General features: G+C 46.5%; 2 protein-coding genes and 1 pseudogene across 5 annotated transcripts; 1 reads left to right on the top strand and 2 right to left on the bottom strand.

Moving 5' to 3' along the window:
• Window positions 1–23: 23 nt before the first annotated feature.
• On the bottom strand, window positions 24–4,006 carry LOC136475623 (phosphatidylinositol/phosphatidylcholine transfer protein SFH12-like). 3 transcript variants are annotated; one of them, XM_066473150.1, is made up of 9 exons: window positions 3,624–4,006; window positions 2,468–3,267; window positions 2,295–2,372; window positions 2,073–2,174; window positions 1,909–1,958; window positions 1,624–1,717; window positions 1,368–1,469; window positions 486–1,193; window positions 24–346 (listed from the first exon to the last, which is right to left on the bottom strand). In XM_066473150.1, exons 2-9 carry the CDS (start codon window positions 3,152–3,154, stop codon window positions 311–313), a joined length of 1,857 nt encoding a protein of 618 aa, XP_066329247.1. In that variant the 5' UTR covers window positions 3,155–3,267; window positions 3,624–4,006; the 3' UTR covers window positions 24–310. The 3 variants fall into 3 exon arrangements, with proteins under 3 accessions (XP_066329247.1, XP_066329249.1, XP_066329248.1); XM_066473152.1 differs by having other exon boundaries at window positions 24–328; XM_066473151.1 differs by having other exon boundaries at window positions 24–331; window positions 3,624–4,005.
• Window positions 4,007–5,831: 1,825 nt separating this feature from the next.
• On the bottom strand, window positions 5,832–9,082 carry LOC136468510 (glutamate--tRNA ligase, cytoplasmic-like; annotated as a pseudogene).
• A 5,008-nt stretch (window positions 9,083–14,090) lies between these two features.
• LOC136471036 (cullin-3B-like) lies at window positions 14,091–22,435 on the top strand. 2 transcript variants are annotated; one of them, XM_066468767.1, is made up of 6 exons: window positions 14,091–14,288; window positions 15,566–15,732; window positions 15,821–16,073; window positions 21,303–21,423; window positions 21,509–21,647; window positions 21,733–22,435. In XM_066468767.1, the coding sequence occupies exons 3-6, from the start codon at window positions 15,987–15,989 to the stop codon at window positions 21,971–21,973; spliced, it is 588 nt and encodes a 195-aa protein (XP_066324864.1). In that variant the 5' UTR covers window positions 14,091–14,288; window positions 15,566–15,732; window positions 15,821–15,986; the 3' UTR covers window positions 21,974–22,435. The 2 variants fall into 2 exon arrangements, 1 of the variants encoding a protein (XP_066324864.1); XR_010761909.1 differs by lacking the exons at window positions 15,566–15,732; window positions 15,821–16,073 and having other exon boundaries at window positions 21,303–21,647.
• Window positions 22,436–22,698: the final 263 nt, after the last annotated feature.

The following is a 22,698-nucleotide window of genomic DNA, read 5'->3' as shown; positions in this document are numbered from 1 at the left end:
CACATTTTTTTGTGTGCTGCCTGCAAGGTCATGGGGATCATATTCAGAGACAGGTCCCCTGTTTCTTGTGTACAGTAATTTTTTCACTATACTATGTATCCATTCTATTTCTTGTATCATACTCCGTATATATAAGTGTACGAGGGGAACACAGACAGACACACACAGGTAACAAAGTCACACGGACACGAACACGAATTCGAACTCTAGGATGCATATTGGGCTCCAATTCACTCCCCAGGGCCACCTGGTCACTGGATCATGCACCGCGCCATCGCCCTTCTTCGTCCTTGCCTTCTTCCCTGGCGCGTCACCAGCGGAACGGGTTCTGCTGTTGGAAGCAAAACTTTAATGAAATCAGCTCAGATAAACCGCAGAGTACGTGGCAGTCAAGGCATGGCGCTGCCCGCCAACGCCAAAATCAGATTCAGAAACACACTGGAATGACTGGACTGGTAGCATTAGCAAGCAAGAGCATCACTTACCATCCCTCGCTTCTTCTTCTTCTTTTCGATGTACGCGAGGACCTCCTCCTGCTGGCCATTCGACGTCTCCAGGAGCTTCTTGGTGGCGTCGAGCTCCGTCTCGAGCGCCTCGACGCGGGCGGCGGCGGCCTTGAGCGACTCCTCCAGCTCGGGCGGCACCTCGGGTGGCTTCGCCGCGAGCGCCGCCACCTTCCCTTCCAGGTCGTCCAGGCGCTTGACCAGCGCCTGGTACTGCGCCGCCGACACCACCACGGTGTCGGGCCCGCCCAGCTGCTGCTGCATCTGCATCTGCCGCGTCTTCTTGGCCATCGCCTCCATGGTGGCGATGCCCATGGCGGCGTCCATGGCCCGCTTCGGCGCGATCTTGCCCACCCGGAACATGGCCACCACGCCCATCACCAGCGCCATGAACCCCGACACCACCTGCCGGTCCCCCGCGTCCCCCTGCTTGTACGCGTCCGGCAGCTGCGCGTACATGTCTCGCGCGATCTGCAGCTTCTCCTCGCTCACCTCGCCGCTCCAGTTGAAGTCCATGCCCCCCCTGTCCACGCCCGGGAACAGGCCGCCGTCGAAACTACTATCCTTGGCAGGAGGAGCCGGGTCGTTGGCGGTTTTCATCTCATGGAGGGGAGACATCTGCGGGTGCTCAATCTTCTCGCGCGCCACCTTGGGAGAATCCACGGTGCTGCGACGCATGGAGTCTTGCTTCTGCAGTGGATCGGAAACGCGCACACATGAAAAAAGGAAAGCGGTGTCAATGAGCAAGCCACAACGTTCTGCGCGTTGCTGATTGTTGTTCAGACTTCAGAGCTGCAAGATTGTGTGATTTTTTTTTTTGAAACAAGATTGTGTGAGTTGGTGCCATGGACAATTGACAAACACCTTGGGAACGGACACTATTTCGTCCTCGGTGATGAGCTTCTCGTCGGCGTCACGAGGGTCCGCGCTGTTCATCCCGCACCTCCCCATGCCGCATTGGACCATCTGAAGAACCAGGAACAGCATCATACCAAATAAGAAATGTTCAGACTACTGTTTTTTTCTTTCCAACTTCATCAAGGCAGTTTGAGAGCTAGTTCAGTACATGACTGAAGTAAAAATTTTAGACAAGGTATATCCAGCAAAGTAGTCTAAGAACCTTGAGGATTTCAGGGTCCTTCCATGGCCCTTTGTCGGAGCGCATACAGCCGCCTTCGCAGTTGCAAGTGCCGCCGAGGAACTCAGGCAACTCGCTGCACACACATCACAAGAGTCAAGCACAGCAACACAAGTGAGACTATTACTGTGATATGTGCATCATGCTGGTCTGTTTGCTATACTCAGCAACAGCAAAGCCAACTGCAAGTTGGAGAGGTGTAAACTAAAGGGTTCAGAAACTTGAGCAGGGAGTTAAGTTGAGTTCTGTTCAGTTTGTTCAGCAAACCTGGCATCAATCACTTCCAGGAGCTTGCTCTGGTACTTGTTGCCAAGGACCTGCACCATCAGAGCAGAGCAGGGGGTTAGAAAACGTCATGACATGTGATCGATTGCAAATGCAGCCCTGATCAAGTGCAACCAAGGCTTCTGATGAGGCGATCGGTCGGTTACATGGATCTTGGCTGTGGTCTTGGGGTCGAGGAACGACTTGACGGTGTTCCAGAGCAGCCTGAACCCCTGCCCTGCGTTGATGATGAACATCCGGCACAGCGTCTGCATATCACCGATTTGAAATCACCAATGTAGCACTAGTAGCAGAACATTGCAAATTTGCAATTGATTCCACGAACAATTTTTGTTATAATCGTTGGGCGTGTGTAGTTGTGTCAAGACCTCAGGGTAGTTGTCTCCATCGATCTTCTGGAGGCGTCCGATGAGGTCCCTGGCGGCCTTGTTGAAGTTCTTGTACCCCTGGGCAATAGCACAAGCCATGGATAAGAAGAAGAAGCAACCAGCAAGCAGCAAGGCAGCAAGCAATGGATGGATGGTGGTGCTCTCTAACGGACCACGCCGGAGACGTCGAGGATGGTGGTGCTCTGGTCGATGTGCTTCTTGGCGGAGATGGAGCAAGCGGGGAACTTGACGGCGAAGGCGCGCTCGAACTCCCTCACGTGGTACTGCACGTAGCGGTCCATGCTGGTGACCTGCAGCAGCTTGGTGGTGTCGATCTGCCCGAGCTTCTCCATGTACACCGGCCGGCCGTCCTTGTCCACGCCGTGGTGGCCCTGCGGGTAGTGCTCCAGCACCTGGTCCATCTCCTCGAACACGAAGTCGTCGATGATGGTGTCGGCGCCGAACTCCTTGCGCCACTGCAGCATGTCCGACCACATCTGCTTCGACTTGTCGATGTCGAACTTGCGCGCGCGGAGGAACCGGAGCATCATGTGGTAGTCGTCGTGCCGGGCGGGGAGGAGCTCCTCCAGCACCAGCGTCTGCCGGAACGCGTCCACTTGCTTCATCTCCTCCGCGTCGCGCACGTCCTCGATCGACACCGACATCACCTTGCTGCTGCGCCGGCCCATCGACTTGCGGCTCAGCGAGCTCCGGAGAAGCTTGGACGACGCGCTCATCGCGCGGTGACGCAGCGACGACGTGCGCGACGCCGACGCCGACAGCGCTGCTGCCGCGCCCTCGGCGCCGCCGTCCGTCGCGGCGGCGGCGGCCCCGGGCGCCACGGCTGCGGCGGAGGACATTTATTTGGAGTCTGTGGTAGCGTGGCGTCCTTGCGCGCTGTCCGACGTCTTGCGGCGGCGGCGGCGGCTGCTACGGACGGGCCGAGCGCCTCCCTGCTGCTAGCACCACCGGCCTGAGCGATTCATCATCAACACACGTCCATTAATGGCGCGCGGCGAGATAAGATACATGCATGGAGATTGGAGATGGAGGCACCAACAGAAGATTTTCAGACCAGATATCTTTTTTTTTTCTGCGGATTAGATCAAGTGATCAACCAATCAATCAATATGTGTTCATAAGCTCGTTCCTAGAGAGTCGGAACAAGAACTCGAAGCCAGAATTTTCTTGAACGATTCGATTGCAGGACTTCTATCCGATGTCCAAGAACAACGTGCTAATTATTCAGGAAATGTTACGAACAGGAAGCTATTAATATATGTATCGAAGCGAGATCGAGCGATGCGATCGATGCGACGAGTTTATTACCTCGGAGACGACGGCGGCCTCGACCAGGAGATTGCGGAGGAGGGCGGAGAGAAGGCGAGGGAGGAGGGAGGAGGGAGGAAGAAGAAGGGTGGCTGACGATTGCAAGCTGCTTGGGTGACGAATGCATGGCGGGCCTGTGCCTGCCTGTCTCAGGAGATTGCAAGCTCCCCGCCGTCGTGAGGTGTCGTCCCCACTAGCTATTTCTGGCAAAGTCGCAGCTGCGCCGTCCGTTCCAATTCTGTTCTGACAGAACATTCTTCTGTTCTGCTGCTTATGTAATTAACAGCATCTCATAATGTGATAGCATTCATCTGAATCTGATGATGTAGACTTGTACTGCTGCTTCTACTACTGCATCGATCCGGTTATCATCATTCTAGGAAATCTATCGATGGATTAGATATACACGTGAATTTGAAAGATTTTGTCCTCTAATTTAGGACTCGCTCCGTTCTAAATTATAAGTCATTTTGAATGGATGTACCAAAAAAAATAGTTAAAGTGACTGTACTCTTGATCGAAGGGAGTACTCACTTTGTTTCAAATTATAAATCGTCTTAATTTTTCCATAAATCAAAGTCAGACTTTAACAAGGTATATAGAAACTACTTTTTTGAACCTGCAGGTTAGCCTGATTTTCAATCATGAAGTACAAACGGGACTGGACACCCTCACTGTTGAAACCGAACTAATTTGATCCTCTAGTCGATTTCAAAGTTGGTTTATATTTTCTATTAGAAAAAAATGATACTGGTTTCATAATTATCTGATTTAATATAAACTATTAATCTAGATTTAATTATTTTTAGAAAATATTAAACCACCTAGAGGACCAAATGTGCTTGTTTTAAAAAAATTGGAGAGCATCCGGTGCCCGATTTCATATGAAGTCAACTTTCTAGCTTATATATATGCTAAAAAATGAAAAAATGAAGTAACCTATAACATGCTAGTATGGAAAAAGTGTAAGCATGGACACATTGATCATTACCAAAGTTTATGAGCTTAGCTCTTTATAAAAGGCTCGTTTATCATTCTCACTCCTTATTGAATAAAATAATTTATGAGGTAGCTCTTAGAACGGTTGTTGGAGCTGCCCTAATATTCTACAATGTCAAACAGATACACCATCGAAATATATGCCATGTTGTACCTAATGAATCTAGTTTGATGTTATAGATGTTTATACATTTTCAATAAACTCAGTCAAAAACTACAGAAGTTTGATTAAAAGCAAAGCTAAAACGAATTAAAATTTCAAACATAGGGAGTGCTGGAGATTGTGGGAAAAGATAAACAAAGCTAAAACAATTTACAATTTAAAGCAGAGGGAGTAGTAGAGATTGTGAGAACAGACAAACAAAGCTAAAACGACTTATAATTTAGGACGGAGGAAGTTCTAGAGATTGTGGAAACAAACACGCTAAGCTTAGTTTCTCGTGTCCATTCACTATTTCACTATGTATATTATATGTAACAAATAAGATCAATAAAAGAATTGAATCATTTATCTTGTTTCCAATCTCTCATTTATATCCAAGCATCAATTTAGGCCCCATTTAGATCGGCTAAACTTTTTATAAGATGTAGTAATAACTAGAAAGAGTGAACTAGTAGTAGTGATTGGATAGTCGAAAATGGACTAGTGTAAAGTATGAAGTAGACTATAAATTGAGTTGTTTGGATTAGACAGAGCTTGTTTTGGTAGTATTCAATAAACTCTAGCTGATCTAACAGGACCTTACAACAACGACGGCTTCCAGGCCTGATTCAGAGTCTCATTCGTTATTTGCCACTTAAAGTGGGGATCGTGGCGATCAACTCTAGCAACTTGAGAAGCCCCCGAAGATTTCATTTCAGACTACAAAAACTTCGACTACAATATTTGGCGGGTATGGGGACGGGCCAAGCGACCACAGACGAGGCAAAGTTTCAGAAGAAACATGTTCAACAAGACTCCCTCCAAAAAAAACACAATCATACGCAGTTTTCCCACTTGTTCGAGGGGAAAAAAAAACTCCAACTCAGTCATCCTACTCCTAAGTCCTAACCTTGGGGTGAGCACTTTTACTCATCATAGCAACATATACCCGTCCACGATAGTATATACATTCAGTTATTATTAATACTTAGATAAAACATGTTAAATATCCGAAGCAAAAGAGTCTTGCTATCTCACTCAGGAATTCCATGTGCCGCCACCAGTGGTCATGCTGCTGCCTGGTTCAGCGAGGCCTGCTTCCAACCATCTGGGGTTGCAAAAAGGACCACCGGTTTCGACGGCCTCATAAACGGGGCATCACAGCAGTAGTATCCTTTCCTCTCGATCTGTATGATCTCTCCACGCTTGAGGTTCCTCATGCTCGTGTCTCCAAGCGCTGGGGATGTCTCGTCGAATGCAAGGGTTGATATGATCTTTGAAGTCATCACCTTTCTTGTTTAAACCTTCCTTCTTTAGCTGGCAGAGGCCACCAAAATCAACATTAGTTCAGTCAAAGAACAGGGAGTCTGTCTAACTAATAAAAACATAACAAGCGATCCAAAAATTTAACAAGGAATCTTCTTCCTAAGTCTTTAATCTGGAGGCAGACAATGCATTCATCTCAATCAACATACATTTTCTTGCAGCATTACTCCAACATTAAGCAGGAATTGAGGGGAAAGGAACTTGTGAACAAAAATGCAGTTTTGCTGCATATCTATAGAAAACAAAATTCCATGGAAAATCAACATGCGATTTGATTCAGTTCAGGTCTTCATTGTATAAGACAATAGAGAAATCACGTTATAACCTGTCAATGTCTCATATATAATGTTGTACAAACCAGTCATGAAACATGGACAATCATGCACGAAATGTATATCTTTCAGCATCACAGTGCCAGTACAGAACATATAAAAGCAACGGGTTGAGAAAGCAGAAATTACCTTTTTCTTGTTGATAAGATAATCGCATTCAACCAATGTGAGGGGGACTAGCTCCTCTACATCTGCTAGCCATGTGATCTTCAATTTTGTTGTCTTCACAGAGCCCTCAAGACGTAGTTCTCCAACTAATTCAGTAATTACTCCACTGTCCATCTTGATCTCTTCAACGATAGCATTCCCCCAGTCCATTATGGTTACTTCCTCACCCTTGTTAATGGCAGCTGCATCACCATAATCTAGCCAAATTCTATTGGCGAAGGTTGTAGCCTTCTTTCCAGCACCGTCACGTTTCTTATGCCTTGGTAAAATTTGAACAAATGGCTTCTCTGGACCATTAGTAAGAGTAACGATGACACTGCTGCTCTTTTAGCACAGATGCCTTGCACATACTGGATCAATTATTTTGTTGTTGATTGTCCAGGAGTTTATCCCACTCCATAAGATTCACATTTTTTTAAGCACCCTTTAACAAACAAAATAGATATGAAATTAGGATTAAATAAACATATAGGAAATACGAACATAAAGCATGAGCATTGTTGGTGTTTTTTGACCACCGACGAGTAAATTTGTATTTGCGCGTCTGGCTCAGATGGTGTGATCGGAGTACACAAGGGTTTATACTGGTTCGGGCGGAACGTCCCTACGTCCAGTTCGCTTACTGCTCGTGTTACCGGCACTTGGTTTGCAGCAGAGGTTACAAATAGGCGAGAGAGAGAAAAGGTCCCTAAGTCTCTGGTGGAAGGAGTGAACGGGTGCTGAGAGCTCAATTGCCGCTCATCCGTGTGCTCGTGTCGTGCTCTTGTGTTTTTTTTGTTTTCTAAGCGTGGAGCGCCCTGCTTCCCCTTTTATAGGCGAAGGGAAAGCACGGATTACGGAGGAGAAAAAGGAGAAGGACGAGAAAGAGAGAATAAGGCTTCCATGGTTGCTGGGTCCTTCTCCTTCATGCGGGTCCCGTTGATCCTGTAGATGCCAACAGGGACGGCTCTATGTCGCGGCCCTGTTCGTTACTGGCACCATGCGTAGGCGTCGTCTGCCGGTCATGGCATTCCACTCCATTCCGGCGGACGTCGTGGTGAACTGACGCGCCTGTAGCGTCCGTACGAGGATTAGGCAGAACAACACCGGCACGTTCGACACTGTTCTTGATGTGAATCCCCAAGTATGGCCCGTCATGGCCACGGGATTACATCGAGGCGTGGCAGCCTCTTCTCTGGCGTCAGAGTTTTGACCCAGGGCCATACGCTTGGACTGGTGGTTGGACGGTGGTATAGGTCCCCGTCGGACGAGACGAAACCCGTATCCTCGAGGTCCGGTGAGACGGAGCCTGCGACCTTGGGCGAGACAGAGCCCGCACCCAAGGGGTCGGGCGAGACAGAACCCGCGTCCTTGGGGTCGGGCGAGACAAAAACCTGCGTTCTTAGGGTCGGGCGAGGCGGAGCCCGCACCCAAGGGGTCGGACGAGACGGAGCCCGTGATCTTGAGGTTGGACGAGACGGAGCCCGCGGCCTTGGGTCGGGCGAGACCTTTTAATACGTCTCGAGCCATCCGGAGAAGTTAGGATGAACGCTAACTTTCTTGCTTTGGGTATCTCTAATATCGATACCCGACAAGCATATTAGCACATTACTGTACCTGCTGGAGTATAAATTGTATCAACGCCTCAACCTTTAATCCCTTACGTACTATGCCTTGAACAGTTGGAAACCGAGGGTCGGTCCAACCTCCGACCTTGTTTTGTACAAACCAAAGAAGGTTTCGCAGGTTTCGCTTGCTGAGAAGAGTGTAAACCATATATAATCGGCTGAATTCAAAAATTTCTACTCTCCTTAAGCCCATGTCTTGAAGAATTCACCGGAACGAAGAGCATGTGTCACTCCTTCCAATGCATCCAAAAATGGGCAAGCAAAGTCATATGTTGGATAGACCTTGTACTTTGAACCAACACGATGGTGACGATCAATATTACAGCGGTAGTAAGCAGGGTCCCTGAGTGTCTTGCTAGGATCCTGCATGTCAAGTTTACCCCTCACACAGCACTGCATGCCCCTTTCAGTTCCATTAACCATCTCTTTCCATAATGACAGATTTTCCTCCACTGTATTATTTCTGCACCTCGATTCAATACGAGCCTCCCTATCTTTCTTCATTTGAACCATAGGTAGTGTCATCAACATATGCTTTGCCCTGCTTAATCAAACTTTCAACCATTTCCATTAGCTTTGGAAAATAATCAGATGTGTATGTGACAGAATCATATTTGATCCCCAATGTCTGAATATCTTTCAGAATGTTCTCGACAAACTCATTGCTTTCTTTTGAGGGGTCGAACTATCAGGTGCCCTTGATATCTTTCAGCAAAGTACTTGTTCAGTAGTGCAGCCTTGCATGACCAATATGGAGGTACCCGCTAGGTTCTGCGGCAAACGAAGGCATACTTGCCCAACTTTTGCACCCGGGAGATCGTCTTCTGGAGCTGATGGATCCATAGAATAATGTACCTTTTCCTTGAGGCTTGGTGCAGGAGATTTTTTTTTTTCGCGATTATTTCATTAAGCAGAGAAGAGTTTTTGTTACATCGAAGAGAGGCCACGGTAATCCTTACCGGGATCCTCTTCCCCAACAGCGCACGGATGTGATTACATACTAAAAGTTTTTCGCGACTACAGTGGGATCACTGGAGCGCCATTAACGACCTTAGCTGCTTGTAGCCGGTGAGGCACCACTCGTCAATCTCTTGCTGTATCAACACCTCCAACTGGGCTGCCGATGTTGAGATCCTATTGAAGGTCCTCGCGCTGCGCTCTTTCCACAGCATCCACCCAATGAGGAAGAAGAGGGAGTCGAAGCCTCTGCGGACAGGTTTTGGGATTCGTTTCCTGCATTGCAGCCACCACGCCATCACCCTGTTCTTGCCGCACCACCACAACATCATGCAGATGTAGTCTTCTGAGCCATGAATCCCACACCTCACGGCTGAAGGTGCAGCCAAGCAGGATGTGCTCTATTGTTTCAGCGTCCTGATCACAGAAGATGCAAGTATTTGAATCTTGCAAGCCATGGCGGTACCTCCTGTCCGCCGTCCAACATCTGCCGTGCATAACCAACCAAAGGAAAAACTTGACCCTTGGGGGAGCCGAGGTCTTCCAAATCTGTTTGGCCCCAAGAGGTCTCGAGGAGCCGAGAAACATCGCGTCGTAAGCTGACGCCGCAGAATAGCTGTGGTAAGCGGTCAGGCTCCAGGTGAAAGTGTCGGGTTCAGACGACAACTGCACCCCTTCCAACATGTCACACAGTCGGTCGAATTCAAGAAGCACCCGCATGGTAAGCGGACCTGTGATATGCCTGATCCAAGCATTTTGATGAAGCGCCTCCGCCACCGTCGCCTTTTTTCTCCTGACGCCCACAGCCGCGAAGAGCGCCGGGGTGAAGGATTCAATGGAGGAGCCTTGGAGCCACCGATCGGTCCAGAAGAAAGTGGACTCGCCGTTCCCCAAAGTGAACACCGTCGCCGCTTGAAACACTGCGAGCACCAATCGCTCATGGGAACGTAAGGACGGGTGCTGCTCAGTCCGCGCCTGCCACTCCCAACGTACCCGCAGCGCAATCCCGGCACGCCGCAGGTCAGCAATGCCAAGTCCCCCAAGGTCTCGTGGGCGGCAGACGACCTCCCACGCTACCTTGCAACGGCCGCCAATAACAGTATCGACACCAGACCAGAGGAAGGCGCGTCAAAGCTTGTCGATGGACTCCACTGCCCAAGCAGACAAGCACGACACAATCGACAAGTGGGTTGAGATAGATGACATCGTCGCCTTGACCAGTGCCGAGCGCCCAGCAACATTGAGCAGATTTCCTTTCCATTTTGGAATCCTTGCGGCGACTTTGTCAATGAGGGGCTGCTCATCCGAGCGCTGAGTCTTCGAACAGAAAGAGGCACCCCCCAGGTAGCGGCATGGGAAATCCTCGATCCGGCAGGAGAGGATGTCACGCACTGCGAGCTGACGTCGGCGTCGGAGCAATGCAGCAGGTGTTGCGACGCTCTTGTCGAGGTTGGAGAATAGTCCAGACGCTAGGCCAAAGATCATCAGTACTGCCTTGATGGTTTGGAGATCGCGGGCGTTTGGGTTGACGAAGAGCACCAAATCGTCCGCATACAAACTCACCCTGGTCTCCACACTTGGGTGCAATGGTGTCAGCAGTAGCTGCTGCTCAGTCCACAACAGAAATCGATTGAGGACCTCCATGGTCAAGATAAACAACATCGGTGAGAGTGGATCGCCTTGGCGGAGACCGCGGACATGGCATATTCTTCTCCCTGGCTTGCCATTTAGCAAAATTTTTGTGCTGGCCGTGGATAGGATTATGGAGATCCAATTTGTCCAGCGTTGGCCAAAGCCCATGTGCTGGAGTATCTCCAAGAGCCATGACACGGTGTCAAATGCCTTGGCAATGTCGATTTTGAGTAAAATGGTTGGCCACTGTCTTGCGTGGAGGGCTTTGCAAGCAATCTGAACTTGCCGGAAGTTGTCATGAATACGTCGTCCCTTGATGAAAGCGCTTTGGTTGCACATTACCAGCCTGTCTAGAATAGCAGCCAGCCTCTTTGCAAGGCACTTGGTAATCAGTTTGCTGAAACTGTGGATGAGGCTGATGGGGCGGTAGTCTCTGATTTCTGCCGGGTGCTCTTTCTTTTTGAGGAGTATCATGTAAGCGTCATTCAAACTGTTGGCTGATTTATTGTGAGAGAAAAATATTGTTCGTTGGCTAAAAATATACGGCTTATAAGCCAAGCGAACAGGGCGATTATCAATATCAATCTACTATAGACTAGACAATCACCATTCATGTGGCTGGGTAAAAAATCCCTTCACCACGCGCTCAATTTATTGCCATACCGCCATGACCAAATCCTGTAAGATGAGTGAATGTAAAATGTGTGTATGGATACTTACTAAAATTAATGTTGAGACGAGTATGACAACCACACCTTTTTGAGTTTGTGGTAACCCCAGATGAAACGGAAAACCAATAGAAGGGTCTAGGGACTGCATGCACGCATATATGGATACATGCATGCAATCAGAACCAAGAGGTAGGGAGGGAAACTCTCATGGCCACACACTTACATATCCTTTTTTCGATATGCTGTCCTATATATATGAGTATATGACCAACAAATACAAATGTTAGTTCTATAAGCACAAAGCTGCCATCCCCTCCATCAACACCAATTAAGCTCAACACACAGCAGCAACGTCCATTACCAAGAAAATGAAGATCGTGGTGGTCCTTTTCTTGTTGGTCCTCACACTCATAGTATGCAAAGGAGAGCGACATCGGTGAAGCAGCAGCTGCCGCCGCCGGTGAGACGACGACGACGACGGCCGACGCAAAGAAGCTACAAGAAGACTTTTGCAACACTCTGTGTCTAGACAAGAACAAGGAGCCGGCCCTCAAGAGCAGCTGCATGGAGTCCTGCTGCGCCGTCTCCCAGCGTGCCACCTTGGTGCTCATCGAGGGCGTTGCGTGCTTGGCCAACTGCGCCCAGCCTGCGGCGGCAGCCACCAAGCCTGCTTGCGAGGAAGCGTGCAACAAAGAGTACAAGGCTAAAGCAGCGGAGGTCGCCGCTAGCTGCGACGCGGCTTGCAGCAAGGCAGAGAAGGACCCGTTTTTTACCGAGGCATGCAAGATGGAATGCACCCCTCCTCCTACACCAAGGTAGAGATCGAAGGACCTGCGGGCAGCTTCGGATCCAAGTGTGCAAGAAGGCGTACGTGCACCCCTGCTCCTGCTGGTGACGTGGCATATATATATATATATATATATATATATATATATATATATATATATATATATATATATATATATATATATATAGAGAGAGAGAGAGAGAGAGAGAGAGAGAGAGAGAGAGAGAGAGAGAGAGAGACACACACACACACACACACACGTCACCGGCTGGCCGCATGCCCAATTGCCCATGGTTTTAATCACATTTCATGGATATATGCATGGATGAAACTAACTATTGATTAATTTGATGTTTTCTTAGCTAATAACTGTTTTTGTTCAAACCGCATGCAATCCATCGATCAATGGACCCATTGATAGTTTCATCGACTGCTCGATAGGCAGCAGTCCAATGTAATGTCACACAGTTTTGTAATTTTTTTGTTTGATTAAATTAAATAAATAAAAAGGGCATGTGTTGCCAATTATTACCACTAAATAAGCTTGGGCTCTATTTTCCACATTAATTGGGTGAACCGCCCATGACCATGTATAGATTTTATTCTCTTGAGTAAACAATTTGCGGGTGTAATAAGTGGCCAAGAAAGTTTAATAGAATCATAAAAAACAAAGAAACTAGTGCAAATAAAAGCTCCCTTTGGCACGGCTCATCCAAAACAGCTTCACCGGTGAAGCCAGAAAAACTGGCTTTTCCTGGCTTCTAGTTCATTTTAACCCCGGCTTACAAAACGGCTTCACGCTACAGTGCCTCGATTTGCGCAAAATAGATGAAGCCGAAGCCGGCATAAGCCGTGCCAAAGAGGCCCTAAGTTAGCGAAGGGTAAAGATGATGAAAATGCAAAAGAATCTAAAGTAATAATTTTCCATTATCAAAAACACATTAAGAGGGCAACAGACATTATTGGGCGTCCTGCCGAATGCACGCATAATATCAGTGACACAATCATGAAGAGGTTTCAAAGTGGTGGAGGGCAATCGCCACAACGTACATCCAGATGGCCGGTAAAAGCAATTTGGTCCATGATGCTTCTCTTGTGACTTGGCAGAATTGTTCGCTTGCCGAAGAATGGGTCTGTTAGAGTGCACGGTTAGATCCAGAATAAAACAGATGTACTAGCCGAAGAACGCAGAAGTAGAGCCTTGGGTTGCACTTCTAGCTTTGAAGATCTTTTTGTTAATATGATTTCGTGATTGATGAGGTACGAGAGTTTCATCAAACATATATAGTTTTGTATATATTTGTGTACATTGATTTTCCAGTTAGCTTGTACTATCACACCGCTCGCTTCGCTTCCTTCGCTGCCCCATGCATGAGTGCGGAACGGAGTGCGCCATGTGCTCCACTCCACGGTCCACGCCCTCCTCTCCGCTGCAGCGCCTCGCCCGCCCGCCCGCCCGCAACCTCCGCCCCTCGCCTCCAAACAGCCCACGCCCGCACCGCCGCGCCTTGGTCCGCCTTCCACCCCACCGTACCCACGCAGCAGTGTCGCGCCGCGCGGTCGTCACGTAACTATGATGGCACCACGCTAACTATCTGCGAATTTGTATTTTGCTGCCAATGCCCAATGGCATATGCAAGGAAGGGTCAAGGTTTACTCCATTACGTTTAGAAAAAGACGCATGCTTTTCTGACGAAAATGGCATAAAACAAAGAACGCAAACTTTAAATAGTGCTAGTCAAATAAAATGAACAGCTTGCTTGGATGACAATCGAACAATCTATATTATTGCCCCCTATAAGAAACTTGTAATCAAGAGTCACCACTGTCGTCCATTGCAACCACCCCCACTACCAAAGCCCACGCTTTTCCTGCGCGGCCTTGTTAAGTCGCCGCCCTTGGCCTCCCTCGCCGGCGTGCTCCCCTTTGTTCCGCAGAGCAAAGCTCGACGTTGCCAACGGAACCGGAGCGGAGCTGATCGAGTTCGTGCCGACGCCGCTGACGTCGCAGCCGAGCTCGTGCTCACTTCAGTCTCGACCCCACGGTGAGCACCGAGTCGTCCTTCTACTAGCTAGGCGTTCTTCTTTTTGCCGCCATAGATCTCTCCGCTGGCCACCGTCCTAATGCTATAGCCGGGATGGCTGGACTCACCTCGTCCTCGTAACGCTGGTGCCCGTCTGGCCGCGCAGCCTCGCGTCCCCCCTCCCCCCCCCCCCCCCCCCCCCCCCCCCCCCCCCCCACCCCAATTTCGGCCCCGCCATGGTGGGAGCTCGCGAAGCTCCGTGGCCGTCCGGTTTGTCGCTCGTTGGTACTCCCTTTCAATTTGCTTGTTGTTACAAGTTAAACAAACTTCTTTATATTTTGGCTAGATTTATTCATTATTAAAAGATAGTATTGGTTCGTGCATTTGTTTAATATTATAGATGTTAATTCCTAAAAGAGTATCTCTAATAGTTTTCAAAAAAATAATTGTAAAGCAATAAGTTTTCTATGTACTCCCTTGTGTTGTAATATAGACATATAGTGCATTTTCAAAAACTTTAAAACAACTTAAGAGAATACTCAAATGATGCATGTACCCATAGATTAAACCCAGATGAGGTATTTCTCCATGGTTCTTTTTAACAAAATTTGTCAATCTAAGCATGGACAACATATAGAATGCATTATATTTCAGTATAAAATTTAGAAGTCATAACAATGCACTTTATTTGAAGGGCGGGCCTGGTGCAAGCGGTAGAGTCTTACCGCCTGTGACCGGAAGGTCCCGGGTTCGAGTCGTGGTCTCCTCGCATTGCACAGGCGAGGGTAAGGCTTGCCACTAACACCCTTCCCCAGACCCCGCACAGAGCGGGAGCTCTCTGCACTGGGTACGCCCTTTTTTTTTATAACAATGCACTTTATTTCAGGACGGAGGGAGTAGTAAACAAGTTGGAAGCACATTTGTTGGATTCCTCCAACCTTTTTCAAAACCTAGCTCCTAAAAATAAAAGGCAATTTTGAATCAGAAATCCTTGACTATTTTCAAAATCACCCCAACCACTTTTATATTCTCTCTCTCTCTCTCTTATAGATTTGCATTAGGAACCCTGTCCTCCTCTTATTCTTCCTCACATCCTTCCACCTTCAGATTGACCGGTTGATAAGTATGCATATATTCCTGTGAGATTGGATCAATTTTCCAAGTACGGAAAGATTGGGAGTTGAAATAAGGAGTTGTTGGAGGGCTATTGATGTCTTCCAATCGTACTTATGTCATTGTGGAGTTGAGCCAGTGACCTCATTAGTAATGCACTTGCTCTTGCTTAATTTCAAGTGCAGTAACTGTAAATGGATGACCAAGCTATTACTACAAAAAATGACCTGGAGCGCATTCTTCTTGATGAAAGAATGGAGGCGAAGCGCCTGTCATTGTCACTTCTGAAGATCATCACAAATAAAATTTCTCCCATGAAATTGGACGTGGTGGCTTTGCTGTGGTCTACAAGGTGCAGACTCTCAGCTTGCCAAGTGTCTTAAGTCACAGCTGCTCAGCAAAACCAAGTTAATGCTGACAAAGGTATGTCGCTACTGCAGGGACTGCTTGACTGAAGGGAGGTTGCTGTGAAACATCTGTCTCAGAATTCGATTGATGATAAGGAATTCATTAGATAAGTTCAGTGTCTGATGATGGCGAAGCACAAAAATATAGTACGAATTCTTGGATATTGCTCTGACAGACAAGGACAAATGGTAAAGTACAATGGAGAGTTTGTCATGGGAGATGTATGCCAAAGGTTGCTTTGCCTTGAGTATGTACCTAATGGAAATCTTAATGAATACATCAAAGGTACGATCATATGGCTTGTAACTTTGCTTTCCTCCTCATTTTCTTTATTACTTAAGATTATTTGGTACGAGCATCCTTTTGCATTTAAAAATCAAGGACAGTAGACCCATTGTTTCTGCTCCCTTCCGCAGATGCATCTCGTGAATGGGGAAAGTGTTATAAAATAATAAAGGGAGTTGTGAGGGTTTACATTATCTTCACGAGGAACGAATTGTTCATCTAGATTTGAAACCTGCGAATATACTGCTACATAATGATATGGTGCCGAAAGTTACAGACTTTGGTATCTCAAGATGATTGGATGAATTGCAAACCCATGTTGTCACCTCAAAACCCATAGGATCATGGTAAGCTAACTAAGACTCTTGGGAGTTCAACCTTTCGGAACCCACTTGAATTAATTGCATTCCCTTTTCCTCTCTATTTATATAGGGGATATCTCGCGCCAGAAGTAACCCTTGGAAAAATCACATTCAAGTTGGACATTTATAGCCTTGGTATTACCATCATAGAGATACTGACAGCAGATAAGGGTTATCCCAAAGTTGAGGAGGTAAGACAAGTTCGTGTTCCAAGATAAAGAGCAACTCTAAGAGACTCTACATCTTTCCTAATTGTTAGGAATACAGATTTTGATGAAAAAAATACCCTCCATCAGCTTCTTTATTTGGTTATCCAAATATAGCAATCATGTATTCAGATTTCTCGCTAGCTAGCGAAAATGGCTCTCTAGAGTATACGTAAGATATAGAAAGCTATTGAAGAGTGAAAACATACAGAAAATGATTTTATACAGATGACTCTACAAATGATAATTTAGAGAGTAAATTTTAGAAAGACTCTTGAAAATAGTCTAAGAGAGTATTTCATTATTGAGCACATGCAGTGCGCAACGAATAAATTCGCTGCAAATTAAAAGCATTGAAAGCATTTCTAGCCGAGTAGGAATACGTGGACCGGTGGACGTATATAAAACTTAAGGCATCAAAATATAATTCACATGGCGTTAGAGTCTTCGGTTGCACTTCTATTTTTGGAGATCTTTTTGTTCATATGATTTCGAAATCAAACATATATACCATTTAGTTCATTTCTTTCCTTCCATTACCTAAAAAAATAGTTCATTTCTTTAAGTTAAAATTAACTACTCCCCCGTTCCAATTTATAGGTCGTTTCGACTTTTCTAGAGACACAATTTTTACTATGTATTTAGACATATTGTATATCTAGGTGCATAGCAAAAGCTATGTACCTAGAAAAGCCAAAACAACCTATAATTTGAGACAAAGGGTTTACATGGTATACCATTTTTGTTGAAATAAAACTTAGACTAAACAGGATCTTAGACATAGCCTAAACATGATCACTAACTTAATCTTGTGCGGAATTGATCTTGGTGACTAACCAGAGTCTGTAGATGCCATCTGAATGCCTTTGTAGATGCAGCAGGGTTGATGTAGATGAAGTAGATGTACTAATCTTCACCAATTGAGAGATGGGGCTCTCTCTTGATGAAGAACTTGACATAGATCTGATCTGCAGCCTCCTGGACTCCTGGGACAGGGAGTCGTGCTTCCGAATCTCTCGTAGCGCCTAATTGATTGGTTGGACGGGTTTAGATGTCGAGGGGTTAACCTTAATCCCGAAATCACCTTTTGGCTCATTTATATATAAGCTAGGGTTGCTGTCGATCGCGGCAAATAATCTAATAGACTGACACTGATAGGTGGACCTTAACTTACGTGTCAAGTTGGACTCGGTTAGCCGAGATCATATCCAACATTCTCTCACCTGATCGAACGGCTTCAAACTTATGTTCACGCTCAGTGCAACAGCAAGATCAGACCAATGCGTTGTCAGTTGCATTCCGTTGCTGCTAAGACCCCGGCCCATTACCTATAGCACGTTGCAATACCTTGTTAGAACGCTTATTTACTTATTGGGAGTGAATATATGGCCCTGTATCCAAGATCAAGTTAGAGACTCTGCACTAAAAGCCAAATAGATTTGCACGCTCATAATTGAGATAAGTGTTAAGCCTCAAGTAATCAAATATGCTAGCATGGGCTTAGTACTTATTTTCTCAAGCTTAATAATTTGATCCTGGGTTCTTTCTTTCACAACACACAATATTTAATCAATGCTTGCCATCATCAATTGATTTGTTATTACTCGAAATAATACTGCAACTCAATCTAGGGGTGTGTTAATACTCAATTTGGGGATAATATTTCTTAAGCCACATGTCCTGTCAGCATTCTTTCTTAATCTAAGACTGAATGCGATAAAGTAGACCCTATTCTTTGATTGCAGCACCTACGAAACTGTGCTTCCCTTAGGCTAATTGCCTACTAATGCATGCTGATTTTTCATCTCAATTTTAACTAAGTCGGTACTGATGCTCAATTTTAATCCGATCTGTTAGTTTTTTTTTTTTGCGATTACACAGTACAACGCAGACACTCATAACACACACACCCTTATGAACACACACGCAAACACTACCCCTATGAGCATCTTCGAAGGCTGGGCTAGCAAATCCATGAGATTGACGAAATCACCACGCATAGGCGCCTCGCTATCGACGGGAAAGTCTAATGATACATGGATACGATCTATTTGAACTTTGTGCTTATCCAATCATGCATATCAGATCAACCAGACAGATCACGGGCAGAGAAAAAAAAAACTTGTTAGGACTAAGCGGATCCGATCTTAACTAAATGTGGACTAAAACAAAACTGGTCATTCTGAACAGATCCAAAAGAGGCATAAAACTAATTTAAACTCTAGCATAGGATCATGTTAGGATCTAACCTGGCTCTTGATACCGATACTCACACTCCTAAGCTCTTAGACAAACACACGCGCCTTTTACTAATATAGGAAACGACTTCACCTCCACAAAAGGATCCTACTGGCTATCTACAGTCTCAAGAGAAGGGAAGGAGCTTCCCTGAGCCTTTGCAAGCTTCCAGAAACGCTGTTCCTCACTTGCGAGCAGCAATGCTCCAGCCAGGCTAGGAGGAGTCCCATCGAAAACACACCGGTTGCGATGGTTCCAAATTGTCCATGCACCAAGGATGATAAGCGAGTTGAGTCCTTTTTTGTGTGAACCATCCATTCTAGACTCTGCTTTGGCCCACCAATCATCGAAGGAGGGTTCATCTTGTGGCGAAAGGGCCTGTAGACCCACTCTTCGCAGCAAAACAAACCAAAATTCGTGTGCAAACACACATGAGACTAGTAGATGATTGATAGTTTCTTCTTGTTCACAGTGGGGGCAGCGAGCAGGATGTGGGAGACCTCGGCGTGCCAGCCTGTCTGCTGTCCAACATTTGTTGTGTGCTACCAACCACATAAAGAAGCGGGCATTTTCCTGGGGCCCAAGTTTTCCAAATACGCTCCCGAGGCCTGAATACAGTGGAGCCAATGAAGAAACCCTCATATGCAGATTTTGCCGAATATTGTCCTGATGTCGATAGACGCCAAATATGAGCATCCTCCACTCCAGGCTGCAGAACCACCTCCGAGAGAATATCCCATAGCGCTAAGAATTCAATGATGATTCCCACAGTATGAGCTCCTTGGATATCCGCAATCCAACCATGGTTAGTAAGGGCTTCCAGGACAGTCCTCTTATTAGCTCTTCTTTTGCTAACAATGGCAAAAATTTGTGGAGCAAGGTCAGCCACTCGTTGTCCATTGATCCATCTATCTTTCCAGAATAATGTGCGAGCACCATCACCCACCTCTGAAATGATTGCCGTAGAGAAGAGAGCTCTTACTGAATGATGAACCTGTATAGGAAAGACCGACCATGGTTTATTGGGCTCAGTTTTCTGTAGCCACAGCCATCTCATTCTAAGTGCCCATCCCAGCCTTTGCAAATCAGAGATTCCAAGCCCTCCAAGATCTGGTGGTCGGCAAACCTTGGGTCATGCCACAAGACAATGCCCACCTTTCACATCTTTGCGTCCCTTCCAGAGAAATCCCCTTCTTATTTTATCTATTGCCTTTAGAGCCCATGCTGGAAGGTCCAGGGCCATTGCCAAATAGACCAAGGTTGATGTGAGTACAAATTGGACCAGTATTCTTCTCCCAGCTCGAGAGATCAAGTCTGCTTTCCAGCCAGGTAGCGAGTCTGCAATTCTGTCAATTATCGGCTGGATTTGTGCTCTAGTTAATTTATGCATAGACAAGGGTATACCAAGATACTTGCATGGGAAATCCAGAATTGCACACGACAAGCTATCTTGCAGCACCATAATATCTGTTTCTGAGCATTGGATGGGATAAGCACTGCTTTTCTGTAAATTGGTTTTAAGACCAGATGCTTCACCAAAAAGTTGCAGAATGTCTAGGATCAAATTGATGTCACTGGAAGTGGGTCGAAGGAATAAAACAACATCATCCGCGTACAAGGAAATCTGATGAGACAAAGCCCGAGTTGCAAGGGTCTGCAGAAGTCCCTCGGTTGAGGCCTTTGCCACCATACAAGCAAGTACATCCATCACCAATATAAAGAGCATGGGAGACAATGGATCACCTTGTCGTAGTCCTCGCCTGTGAGAAATTATCTCACTGGGGACACCATTTAGTATGACCTGTGTTGATGAAGATGCTAGGAGTCCACAAACTATGTCGCACCAAATTACACCAAAACCCATCTTCTTCATGACTTCTACGAGGAATGGCCAGGACACTGAAATAAAACTTAAAATAAACAGTATATTAGACCTAGCGTAAAAATGGTCACTAACTTAATCTTATGCGGAATTCGTCTCAGTGACTAACCAGTCTGTAGATGACATCTGAACGCCTATGTAGATGCAGCGGGGTTGATATAAATGAAGTAGATGTACTAATCTTCACCAATTAGAGATGGGGCTCTTTCTTGATGAAAAACTTGATGTAGATCTGATCTGCAGCCTCCTGGACTTCTGGGATGCAGCGCCTAATTGATTGGTTAGATGGGTTTAGATGTCGAGGGATTAGTCATCTTGAAATCATCTTCTGTGAGGCCGGGCTGACTCCAGATAACTCTTAGGTTTGTCGCTGATTGCAGCAAATGATCTCATAGATTGACACTGCCAGGTGGACCTTAACTTACGTACGTGTCAAGTTGGACTTGGTTAGCCGAGACCACATCTAACAATTTTAGTTTATTTTGTCAAGCTTTGGTTCAACCCAAACAAGTGGAACTGATGAGTGCAATTTAAATTGTAGGTACAAGAACATTGGAGCCATAAGTTGGAGATATCGCAGAAAGAGATGCAGTTGGAACAAATACGAGCATGTACTGAGCTGGGCCAAAGGTGCTTGAAATTTAATCCGGAGGAGAGACCATGTATGCAAACTATAATCGATATTTTTCGAAGAAACTGAAAGAGAGGAGTGGTGCATTGATCTAATTGATCCTGGTGCAAGTTCAGACGCTCTTAGATGGCCAACATTCAGGAGTCGCACACTAGGCCCCAAAACCATGGCCAGAATACTCAAGACGTTGACGCAGGCCATCACCAAATTCTACGCTCGAGACACGGAGGATATGTCACTGGAGGAGTTGTACAGGTTATTCACCTTCCTCCCCCAACTGTCTTTCCTTCTTTTTTTCCTGCCCAGTTGATGATCGTTAGATTTTTTGTTGAGTCGACAGGGGTGTTTCCAATATAGTCCTCCACGGTAAGAAGGGTGAAGAGCTGTACTCGACTGTAGAGACCGCCATGGCCTCTGAAGTGCGAAGCCTCTGCAGTCCTCTGGACGACGCTGCTCCGGTGGACAGCGCGTTCTTCCTGCAGGAGTTGCTGACCAAGTGGGATCGGCACATCACTGCCCTCCGAATGACCTGCGACGTGTTCAGTTACATGGACCGCATGTATATTCCCGACAGTCAGTAAGACGCCCATCTACGAGCTGGGACTCCACCTGTGGCGCGACGAAATGGCCCGCTCGGACAAGATCCGACCGAGGCTTATTGAGGCGGTGAAGCGGCAGAAAGGAGGCGAGGACGAGCTGGTACCTGGTGTCAACAAGATGCTCACGGAGCTTGGCGCTGATGTTAACGATATGCCGTGTCTTTGCTTTGAAGACGATACAGGACTGCATGTAGCAGGCCCATAGTAGGACATATGAAATGCCATCTGCCCTGCCGAATAATTTGTGTTAGTGTATCAAACATATATGCTATGTATACTCGTTGTGATGACCATGATTGATTGTTGCCGTATATGATAGATAAGTTATGCACTGAACGAACCAACAGTGTTTTCCTCCCACACATCTCGGCATAAGCCAAAATTTCAGCGAAACGAACAGGGCCAAAGTCTGGAGCATAATAGGTTTCCTTGTTTGCTGTTGTAAATCCGGCACATATATACTGATCATGGTCAATCACACATTCATGCTTTGTACTTGCCGTGCTGACGGCTATTGCCAGCGCTATTAACAGAGAGATATGCGGCCCTGCACAAGGGTTTAACGCTTCCCATTTCATCACACATTGAGCACTATTGTTTCATTGAGTATGTTCATCGACCTCAGCCACTGTGCCATGCAACATCGCTGGGATGTAGGTGGTGTTTGGCACTGTGCCATGGTCTTACTTATTTAGTGTTCCGGTCTC

This window comes from Miscanthus floridulus, chromosome 8 (assembly GCF_019320115.1).
Source record: "Miscanthus floridulus cultivar M001 chromosome 8, ASM1932011v1, whole genome shotgun sequence".
Taxonomy (NCBI): domain Eukaryota; kingdom Viridiplantae; phylum Streptophyta; class Magnoliopsida; order Poales; family Poaceae; genus Miscanthus; species Miscanthus floridulus.
This window is presented reverse-complemented; position numbering and strand designations above follow the sequence as displayed.

What these genes read in the sequence shown, in the direction of transcription:
- LOC136471036 (XM_066468767.1), top strand. Translation starts at nt 15,987, where the DNA reads ATGGAGAGTTTGTCATGGGAGATGTATGCCAAAGGTTGCTTTGCCTTG. An exon ending in TCTTAATGAATACATCAAAG is followed by an intron (nt 16,074 to 21,302) that starts GTACGATCATAT and finishes TTTAAATTGTAG; the next exon opens with GTACAAGAACATTGGAGCCA. An exon ending in TAATCCGGAGGAGAGACCAT is followed by an intron (nt 21,424 to 21,508) that starts GTATGCAAACTA and finishes GTGCAAGTTCAG; the next exon opens with ACGCTCTTAGATGGCCAACA.
- LOC136475623 (XM_066473150.1), bottom strand. Translation starts at nt 3,154, where the DNA reads ATGTCCTCCGCCGCAGCCGTGGCGCCCGGGGCCGCCGCCGCCGCGACG. An exon ending in ATGGAGACAACTACCCTGAG is followed by an intron (nt 2,175 to 2,294) that starts GTCTTGACACAA and finishes GGTGATATGCAG; the next exon opens with ACGCTGTGCCGGATGTTCAT. An exon ending in AGAAGAAGAAGCGAGGGATG is followed by an intron (nt 347 to 485) that starts GTAAGTGATGCT and finishes ATTTCATTAAAG; the next exon opens with TTTTGCTTCCAACAGCAGAA.